We start from the raw sequence: 11226 nt of genomic DNA, 5'->3' as shown, positions 1-11226 counted from the left end.
CATAAAAGGCAGTATTGTTTGGACTGGCCTGCTTTCTGCCTTGGGGTCAGTTACTGAGCTATCTTCCAGAAGCTCAGGAGTGTTAGATAACAAAGGCTACTACTACCATTGATTTGATTTCCTAGTTGCTAACCTAGCAAGTGGGATTCTGCAATACCTTTTGCTTTCTTTCTAGACTCTTTTTTTTAATTATATTCATTGATTTATTCTTTTCAATTTCATATTTATATTGCGTATTATACTATAGAATTTATATAGGCACATATACATTTATATATTTTTATTTTTATACATTTATATATTGGATATTATACTATAGAATTTATAAAAATATATAAATGTATATGTGCCTTCCTATATAAAGACAAGACACTATGAAGCATGGTGGAAAGGCAGCTGGCAAGCCTTCAGGGAGGGGCAGAACAGGGGGTAGAGGGAGAGGTATAAGTTCCCCCCCTCCCCCCAAACTGTGACACAGTCTCTTTGCTACAACAAGCAGGCATAAGGCTTCCACTAGTACAGGCAGCAAGGAGAGGGGAGCAATGCCACTGCCTGTGCCTGAGTCTACATCCCCTCCAAGAGCACCAGCCATAACCCCTCACCACCATGACAACCAGCACCAGCATGACAGTCTCCTCTACCCCCATTTCACTTCCCATGCTGAGCCTTCCAGTGCCAGAGGAAGAGCTGGAGCTGAGTGCCTAGCAAGGAAAATTCTGGGGAAGGGGGGGGAATCATCCAAGTTTGTGCTCCACACCCCCCAAGTTTCCTCTACAGCCAGGTCTCCTTCCCCAGAAGGCACTTCAGAGGAGGCTGAGGTAGAGGTTGTGGAGGCAAGCGGCTCAGCTGAGTCTGCTTCTCCTGTTGCTCTGCCTCTGCCTGCTGAGGAGGGGGAAATTGCAGCATCCACACATGCAGTCGCACGCCAGAAGCGAGCAGGTAGTGTGGTCTGGCAGATGATTCTGGCAGATGATCCCACATATACTATCTGCCTGCACTGCCAAGCTAAAACCAGCTGGGGCAAGGGAACAAAACAAATGAGCACCATGGGGATGCTGATGCATCTCCACAAGCAGCACCCCCTTGCCCTTGCTCCTTCTCAGCCTGGCACCAGCGGGAGTATGCCCAAAGGGAAGTCCTCTACTTCCAAAGTCCCTGTCCCCCTGAAGCAGAAGCAGGCTATCCTGGGACAGTGGGAGAAAGGCAGGTGTGTTGCAAGGATGAGAGAGATCACTCAGAGCACTGGGGAGATGTTTGCTCTGCATAGCCAGCCCTTCTCCTTAGCTGAGCAGCCAGGGTTCGGGCGGCTCATGGCACTCATGGCCCCATCCTATCAAGTGCCCGCATGTACCACCTTCAGCAGGACAGTGGTGCCCTTCCTATATGAGGCATGCAGGGAGTACTTGAGGGAGGAGCTGCGCAAGGCAGGTCTGCAGGTGGTCCAGACATCTGGAGCAGTCAGGGTGAAGATCATACCTACCTCTCCCTCACAGGGTACTGGTATGACCAGTCAGACTGTCAGTGGGCTCTCCTTCAAGCTGAGGTGATGGATGAGTCCCACTCGGCAACAGAGATCATGGGGGCCATGAACCACTTGGTGCAGGGGTGGCTCATTGGGCAGGGTGAACTCACCCGTGGGTTTATGGTCACCAACAATGGGGCCAATATGGTCAAGGCAGTCCGATGCCAACTTTGTTGGCATCTGCTGTGTGGTACACAAGTTCCACCTCATAGTTAGGGATGCCTTGGAGGGGGACAGGGCTGCTGGTGATGGCACCAGCACCACCAGCAAGCTCATTTCCAAATGCAGGAAAATGGCACTGGAGCATTAAGGGGAGCAAGGTGCTGTGGGACAAACAAGCAGAGCTGAACATCCCGCAGCACAAAATCATGCAGGATGTGGAGACTCGGTAGAACTCCACATACCTGATGCTCGAGAGGCTGGTGGAGTAACAGAAGGCATCCATGAGATGGCTTTGCTTGGGGAGATTGGGATCAGCGACCCCCTTAACAGAGCTGAGTGGGATACCATCTCCCAGATCTTGGTGATCCTCAAGCCCTTCCTCAAGGCCCCCAAGACCCTCAGTGTTGGCAATGCCCTCCTTAGCCAGGTGATCCCTGTACTGAAGGAACTGAGCTAAACGGAGAGTTTCCAGGGAATTGGTGTACCTGGCTGGGGCAGGCGCTGGTGAGGTGGCTGAAGGAGGGCATCAGGAAATGGTTTGATCCCTTGCGGTCCAGTACAGCCCATGTGCTGACCGCCATGTGTGGCCTGAGGGTGAAGGGCAGGATATGCAGCAGCCAAAGCCTGAATCAGCGGATGGAGGTGCTGGTGAAGAGTCAGGGAAGCAGAACGGTGGAGGCGGGGGGATGTTGAAGAGGGGAATCCATTGTCCCATGCTAGCACGCCATCCACCAGCCAGTCTCCTCCTCCACCACAGGTGCTGCCAATGTGGGCCAAGGGCATGGCTTCCATGGTAGGGTCTAGAGGCACCAGATCCAACCAGATCCAGGCAGGTAATGCTCAGGCTTTGGTGTCTGCCTATCTTGCTGAGGACATGAAGCTGCTGCTGTGTGACCCCTTGGCCTACAGGGTAAGCCACAGCCAGATGTGGCCGGATCTGGCCAAGGTTGCCCAGGAACAGCTGTCCTATCCACCGACCAGTGTTCCAAGCGAAAGCATTGCTGGGGATGTAGTGACATCCCACCAGACCTACTTGGATCCTGTTTTGGTGAAGCAGCCGGTGTTCCCCAAGGTGAACCTCATGCTGCTGGGGTTCCCCAAACTCCAGGTACAGACAGAGTGAATGCCACCCAACTCACTCCGTCCGCACCCATTTCCTTTTTTGATTTTTAAAAGCCATTTAATGCCCCACTCTCGGAGCTGGAGGGGGCACTCATTGCATCACCAACCAGCAAGGGAAGAACATATCCCTGCTGAGCTTCTGTGCCAGGATGAACTTGGATGTATGGGCTAGGGCTATGGAGAAGGAGGAGACCCCAGGTCCTGGGCATGACCACTAAAACTGCACTCTGCCAGGGTCAGGAGGCCTGGTAGGACTGCTGGCGGCACAGCAGCCCCAGGAAATGCCAGGACCAAGGAACCCCCTGGTAAAAGGCAGGTAGGAGGTACCATAACTTCAGCCACATGCATGCACTCCTAGCTGGAGAAAGCCCAGACCCGTCAAGCCTTACTGGTTGCAGCAGAGTTGGGAGGCTGCAGGTGAGATCAGCTTAGCTGCCTGGGATGCCAGCTTTTGGGTAGAAAAACCCTTTGTCAGGCTGAAGAAACACCTGCAGTTGGTGTGTGTGTTGTTCCTGGATGGAAAGAATAGTAACAAAGCCAGAGGCTGGCATGTGACATAGGCAATAAAGCCAGTCAGTGAAAATGGAAATGGCGGCATCAGGGGATGAGGGAACAGGCTGGGGTGGGGGGTGGGAAGGGGTGTGTAGCAGCGCAGGTAAAAGTGCAGAAGTACCTGGTAAGTCAGCTGTCTGGCAGGTTGTAGTGTGTCAGAATTCCACTGTCTATACTGAGTCCATGACTTTCTGTACCTAGGAGGTTGATGAAGTGCAGTTCATAGGCTCACAGGGCCCTGGGCACATCTAAGCCCCAGGGCTGGGGCTGGTGGGGAAGATTTTCTGGCAGCTGCTGGAGAAGAAAGGCTCTGTCACTGTCTGGCTGCCTGAGATGCTGCTGGTGCTACTGTGCTGCTCACTAAGTTATTATTTTACCCGTTGTCATTTAAAGGGTGGACTGGACTGATACTGTAGGGAGGCAGCCACCTAATTGGGACACACTACCGTGTCATGTAGAGGCCCCAGCACCAGTGAGGGTGCACCTTAACACACACACAGTCACGAGTTTTGCTTGTCAGCAGCTTGAGGTGCAGTTTCCCAGAAACTCCTTCACCTATCTCCTTGAAACTTGGCAGGCTTCATGCCCTTAGATGGGGCTACCATCCCTGCTGTTTTCATGCAAATCTGCCAAAAAATGACAACGTTATAAGTAGTTTTGTGCTTCCTCATTATAGCCTATGGGTGAAATGTTGAAACAGTGTCAAAACAGCAAGTTTCGACAAAACAAAATGGAACAGCGCTTTCGAAACAAAATGAAACTCTAAATGAAACACTGTCCTGTGGAAACGAAACTCTAAATGAAACACTGTCCTGTGGAAACGAAACTCTAAATAGAACAGTGCTGTTTCACGCAGCCCTAAATATATATACACGCACACACATATATACATACACACACACACACATATATAAAATGGCATTCCATTTTAGTTATGGAAAAACATGGATTTGGGGGAGTTAATCAGAGAATTTGTGATTTTATATTTATCGGTGAATTTGTGATTTTTAAACAGAGAAAACCAGGATCCCTGCTGATGACATGACTTCAGTGTTAATTAGCCAAAGGCACATGCATTCATTTGGACAGCATTCAAAATGTTTGCAACCTTTAAGTGACCCACCCCTAACTTGTTTCTCAATGTTATTGTCCTGATGTTTTCCAGGATGGAATTTCCAAGTCCCGATACTTAGAAGAATGAAACAAGTATAGCAATTGGTAAGGAGCAGCAGGGATGAAGTCCTGTGTGTGCCAGGATTGGACTAATGTGATGACAGCTATTTATTCACTTCTACTGTGCCTGGGCTCTTTATAAATATTAATAAATCTATCTTCACTATACTCCCGAAACAGCAAAGTGGTACCTTTATTTTACTAATCCAGAGATGAGATGAATTGGCCACAATTGTATTGAAAGTTTATAATGCTCAGGAACCAAGCCAGGTCTTCCATCTAAGTCCATGACCATGACTGCAGATGTGCAGTGTGGCACCACAGACCTGTCTGCGGTGCCCCATACCACACTTGCAGGTGTGTCCCGTGCTTCTACCTTGCGGCATGTGTAAGCGTCTGACCTTGGGAGATTCCGGGATCAAAATCCCATGCCATAAAAAAGTGGAGTGGCACCCATGCAGAAAAGCAATGTTCAGAAAGGCCTTGCACAAAGGTTAAGTTCACACCATTGTACATAAATACCATGAAGACAAATCATTTGACATTACATTTCTTTATTTGTATTCGAATCCACCATCTATACAGGGTATTTACAAGGCATGAAAATGGATAACAGCACAAAATACAATTGAGGTATAAGCTAAGAGCACAGTATGTCATGTTTCAATAAATATAATTCAAAATTTGTAAACTAAGTGACCAGATAGATGCATCTTGTTTTTACTAAAACCATATAAAATATCTGTTAAATCTCACGTGAGGTAGAGGACAGTTTTGTGTGTCATGTAATGCAACCACAGCAACTTGAACAATAAAACTGTACATCATTGGCAAAGTATTAAAAATTGTTGAATGCACTGATTATTTTATCTCAGGCTTTTTACTACAGTTTCAGATCGTTATTTCACTTGTCTTGATTGAAGATAGTTTCTACAAAGCTTTACAGATACTCTCTGTAATCTAAAGGTTAATTATACTGGCATGTCAACATCAATACTTCCAACAGTGAATATGAAAACAAAAAAACAGATTTTGTCTATCAAGGACCTTATAATCCTGGAAGGCAACGTAATTGCAGCAAAACAACTGGAGACAAACTTTAGTTCCTAGAATTATTTTAAATAAAGTACAACTGTGCTTTCCATGTTTTCTAGTGAGGTATCTATATTTGGAAAAAAAATTGTAATATTTTTTAAAACATTTGACTGATTCCCAAGTGTTCTGCTTTATTTTTAAAACCTTTTTTTTCTTTTTGCTGTGCTTGATTAAGTAATGCTTCAAACCCACCAGTTTTTCAAGCTTTTTTCAACTAAAACAGTAACTGCAGAAAACGTTCTATTCTATGTAGTAACGGAGACATACTGTGAAATGCACTGTGCAGTCTGTAAGCCGATGACCTTTACTTTCATAAGTAAAAACTAGGCAAAAATAATGGATGCCCTTTTGGACTATGGGAGTCCAACATAACTAATTCTAGAACAAAACCTCCAGTAAGAGAAATGTTTGACTGTCTCTGATACTACAAATGCAATGCACCTTTGTTGAACCTCTGTAACATTAGTAAAATCTACAGGTTTTTGTACTAAGATATTTTACTGTTGACAGCTTAAGATAAAACTGCTTAAATAGTGCAAGCACAGAACTGAAGGCAGGTGTATTTATGTATTTTATTAATTTTACCATGCTATAAAAATTCTGTCATGTGGATTAATTATATGGGTTAAGTGCAGAAAAAGTATAACATTAATATCTTTACTGGCTAGTCAAAATATATACCGTACTAACAAGAAAGATTTTTTTAGGAAGCCGACCATGTATTTTAAGACTAGCTTCACAATGAATCCTAGGAAAATGTTTCTACAATTTAGTGTCGCATTATAGTTAATTGCAAATTTGATTTTTTTGCAAACTGATGAATGTATATGAATAAACGTGGTTCATGACTTCCTGACCATGAGCCTGAGTGGTGCTCTTCAGGCCAACCCACCAAGAGTTTTACACTCCCTCTTGACTTTGCCAACTTAAGTAACTGCATCACACTCTTACTATATACAAATGATTTTACATCTAAGCTATTAATATATTAAATATAGAATAAACTTAGTTTAATAATGTAAAACATAACTACTATGTATACTTAATACTCAAGCTAAAAGGACAGGTTTTACAAAAACTAAAGGACAGATTCTTTAAATTTAACCTTGGAGATCTGCTAAAATCTGTTTCAGTGAGTTTTAAGTGGTCACATTTGTGAATCAGGGTGTTTTCAGAGTGCCAGAATACAAAAGATTTACTAGTTTTCTAGAATCGTTAGGTTTTCTTGCAGAATTGAGTACACATAGCACATGAAAGTTCTCCCTCAGAAGGTATATTAGCAAACTAGATATATGTTGAATACTACTAATTTTATCCTCAAAGTGCTCTAAGGCAACTTTATTTCTCAACTAATTGTTCATTAATGCAGGTTCAAGTTAAGACTATTTTAATCTTTTATCAAGATTAACTTTAAGTCAATCTGGAAAATAAACTTCCAGTCTAAAAGATCAGCACAGAAAAATTAGAGTCAAAATAAACTCCATTATTAATTCACAAGTAAAATGAGCATGCTATGACTAAACAAGCATGTTCATAATGACAGGACAACTTTTGCTGGAGGTCCCTTAAAGGTTCATTCCTAGTCTCTGTATTAGGCTGTAAAATAAACTGTTTTTCTTAATTATTATAAATTAGTGAAAGAGCTCAACATAACTATTTATTCTAGAACTTATACAGTATTATTTACAATTTACTACAAAACCATCTTTCAATGACTATGGACACAAAAATCTATGGCACATTTATTTATACATTATTACTTAAAAATCTATATAAAATCAAGTCTACACATATGGGAATTGTTATGTAATGAACTGAAAAAGAAAATGTCCTTATTCGGTATTAAAAAAATACAATTATTTTAAATTATTGTAAATGATATATTTACAAGGCTACTAAAAGAGACTTTAGACCAATTCTCAATTAAGCTTTTTCAGCCAATATATTAGAATAAGGGTGCAGACAGAAGCGCAGCTCCCAGCTACAACTAAGAATGATTTCTGCAAAGCATTCAGAGTTACACCGTTACCCCAGACCAAAAGTTCACTGTTGGTTCCAGGAAGGAAGGTAAAACCTGGCTGCACTTGGGAGCCTGGAGCCAGATTCCCATAGTGACAGCCAGGCTCTCTGCCCTTGCTCGCTGTTTTCACAATGGGAGGTGGGGAGAAGGCAGCAGAGGGAGCTTATTCTTGGGGCTTCCCAGCTGGTGCTGGAAGTGTGGGCATGAATTGGAGGCCCCCGGCCGCACCTCAGGGGGTCTGCAATACAGCTACCTCACCCTCCAGGGGGGCTGAAAACCCCCCAGACTGAACTCCCTTTGCTCCCCTTCCCACTCCCATTCCATTCCAAAAAGAACAGCTCCCAGACACAAGTTACAAGACATCTTTATCTGACCCCTCATGCAATGAGGGGTCAGATTTCATCCCATTTTCTGCCATTTTTAAGCTGTTTACAGCTGTACACTTGTGTTTGGTCACAACTATAAACTGCTTTTTTGTGGCCAGATCAGGAAAATTGTCACTTCTGTCTGTACCTTAAGAGGCCTTATTTGCAACTGGATTTTTCCCCTCTAAAATTTACCATAGTTCCAGAGTGACTGCCATCATAGAAATACTAATAGAGATCATGGCTTTTAACATCCTAAGCATTGCATCAGGTAGATCCCAATGGAACAAAGCTGACAGGGTGTTTAAATTGCTGCTGGAGACACTGAACCTTGCCTATATTAGCACTCACGCCGTGTTACCTACTGGCAAAATCAAGTCAGAGGCAACAACTATGGAAAACTTGAGCAAAAAAAGAATTTTTGAGTGATTAGTGAAGAGTGAATAAAAACATATAGTATTCTACAGCAATAATCCACTGCAGATTCTACCACTTCAACTGCTAGAACATGAAATACCGCAGTAAATAAACTAATTCAAAGATGTTCAAAGTGCCCACCTACACTGACAATTGAAACAGGTGAAGCCCACATTTAAGTTTTACAATGAAGATACAGTCTGAAAAATAAGATGGATTTTAAATAATAAAATAATAGTATTTTTTTTTACTGCCTTTTTGGCTGAAGAGCTTGAAAAAAAATATTATTCCCCTACCCCAGCCATCTGCCAATCTGAGAAATTCAGCCTGGGATCCAAGAGCTAAATTGTGCTATTCCAGGCTTTAGCATCTGATAAGGATTTTAGAATCAGTACATCATTAACATCAGTACATCTGTTTCATAAATCAGACTAAGCTTGCACTCCTCCCACAGCTGCATTGTCTAGGCTAATGGGATTAAAATATATATAATCTTTAAAACAAGCATATATGATTTTGAATACACAAATTAACACTGAGTGAATCAGTATCCTATGGGCACTTTTCCCTTCTATCTCATAACCGCCCTTAAAACGAGATTTGACCAGGCCAGCGTAGATAGGTGTACATTTTTAAAAAGAATAACCAATAAAAAGAGAAAAACCTGTTATTCCAATTCATATAATCCATGTTTCAAACTGCTTCAAAATGTGCTTTAACTTTCAGTGTAAATGTGACATTAAGAATACATGACAATTCTAACTAACATGTCAAACATACTTTAGTTTCACTTCTCCAAATTGAACAAGTAGCATGTGAGATATTTGCCAACTTAATTTTTCTTTTTCTAGCATTTATAATGTCATTGAAACAATGCATGAAAAAATAAAATTCCCGGAAAACTTAACCAACTCAAAGCAAATATGGAAGCAGAAAATGTATTAATGGCCTCCTTCACCATTAATTTAACCTTTCTGAATACAAGAAAGACACAAGCACCATAGCAAAAAGCTTCAATTTGTGCCAGACTCAGATTATGCTGTGAGCATGGAAGAAACTAATATACTTCTAATCACTGACAATCAAAAAAAAAAAAAATCTATCAAGGGCGTGTCAAACTTTTTAGAATGAAAAGAAAAATATTTTTCTATTCAATGATGCAATCTTTCCCTTACTCTGTCAGGCTTCTAACAGCAAAGGCATTCTAAAATTAAGCATTTGGGATCCCATGTCAGAATTTCTCAAAGCTAGTATCAGGTATGCCAATATAAGAATTCTGTACTATAATTAATTTTCAGATGTTATGGTTAAATGAACACGCTGTTTCCGCAGCTAGTAGAAATATTTACCATAACATTTAAACACAGTAAGCATTATAATGTCTTTCAAAGTGCCACAGCTGAAATCTGTTTTTTTCAATATGTTTAATAAATTACCTAAATGTCAATTAAAGCCTGTTTTTCACATACCAAAAGAAAAGTCTGTATAAAACAAAGAGGCTTCCATATTGAAAAGTAACTAAAGTATGTAACTTAAAAGTGTTATTCTCTAGGTCTTTTGTATTTTCAGATCATAATTTCCTGAACCTTCCTATTAAAAGAGAAAACCTACAAATTTAATCCATTATACCTTTTTTTTTCCATATTTGCCATTTGGAAGAAAAATAAAGTAGGGGTAGATTATTTTTTAAGTTTTTCATGCATTTTTGTTATTCCTTTTCACAAGAAGTACATAATAATGATATCTTCTTTCCAGAATGTCAAAGGTATACAATTTTTTTTGTAATCTTGACAAAAAATGTTAAATACTTAATATTTAAAAGATGAAAAATTATATTGAAAAATGTATAGCTGAAAATGTATATGGATGAAAAAATTCAAGCTAGTACATTTATAACAAACAGTTCCCTTTCATCAACTTCCCACCCTGCAACATTAACGTGAAAATGCCTTCCTTGTCACCAAACAGAGAGGAAAGACTTTTTACTGAAGCTCAAATTCTGGTTTTGAATTTTAGATTTAAAAAGAGCAACATTTTAAAAATGTACTTCTATATCGGGATGTGCAACAAGTAGCAAAATAAAAACCACCACAGTATATTTTAAACATAAAATGCTGCTTTAAAAAAGGTACACAGCCCTCAATACTGCATCAGAAAGAGAGGGAAATTGACTGTTCTAAAACAAAAGTTTCATGTCTTTAACAGTTGTCTCAGAAAAATCACCAATACAAATAAATGCAGATTTTCATGAGCTAGGAAAAAAATGTATATCCATCCACTTATTTCTTCATCTTGGTTTTCTGTTTGAGAAATCCATAGAGAATACCTTGTTTTATTATACAGAAGAACTGCTCACAATTCAACTACAAAAAAACAACCCTGTTTGAAGAACACAATTGTGTTCACCTTTCCCAATATCTATTTTCCTTTTCCATTTTTTGAAGATTTCAAAATCTGTAGCTTTAATTCTTTTATCATCATCTCTAACTTTTCTCTTGCTTCTCGTTCCTGTCTCAGTTCATCTTGGAGCTCTTGTCTATCTGCTTCTGCATGATCCAATCTCTGCCTCAGTTCTGCCAACTGCACAAATACATTTGAGAGAAAAAAAAATTAATTTTAGCATACATGTTAATAAAAGTAAAGTATTTGTTTCCCAAATTAACTGAATATTGCATTATCAGATATTTTAAAGAATGTCAGATTGTTTATTTTTAAAAGGCCGTGTAAAACTATCTTTCTTTTGAACAAGCTGCCATGTACGTGTATGCTATTTAGTAGCAACAAAGTGCACATTTATA

The 11226-nt window shown here is 40.7% G+C and overlaps 1 protein-coding gene across 1 annotated transcript in view; it reads right to left on the bottom strand.

Annotated features, from left to right (window-relative positions):
• Window positions 1-5065: 5065 nt before the first annotated feature.
• Window positions 5066-11226, bottom strand: part of SKIL (SKI like proto-oncogene) — a 41304-nt gene continuing 35143 nt past the window's right edge. The window contains exon 7 of the mRNA XM_090055876.1: window positions 5066-11008. Coding sequence (XP_089912002.1) covers window positions 10847-11008 — 162 coding nt within the window. The 3' untranslated portion in view covers window positions 5066-10846. The remainder of the gene's footprint in view (window positions 11009-11226) is intronic.

The sequence above is a fragment of the Crocodylus siamensis genome, chromosome 6 (assembly GCF_052110815.1).
Source record: "Crocodylus siamensis isolate JL-2025a chromosome 6, ASM5211081v1, whole genome shotgun sequence".
NCBI classification, from domain to species: Eukaryota; Metazoa; Chordata; order Crocodylia; family Crocodylidae; genus Crocodylus; species Crocodylus siamensis.
The sequence above is the reverse complement of the archived record's forward strand: the minus strand, read 5'-3'. Positions and strand labels throughout refer to the sequence as shown.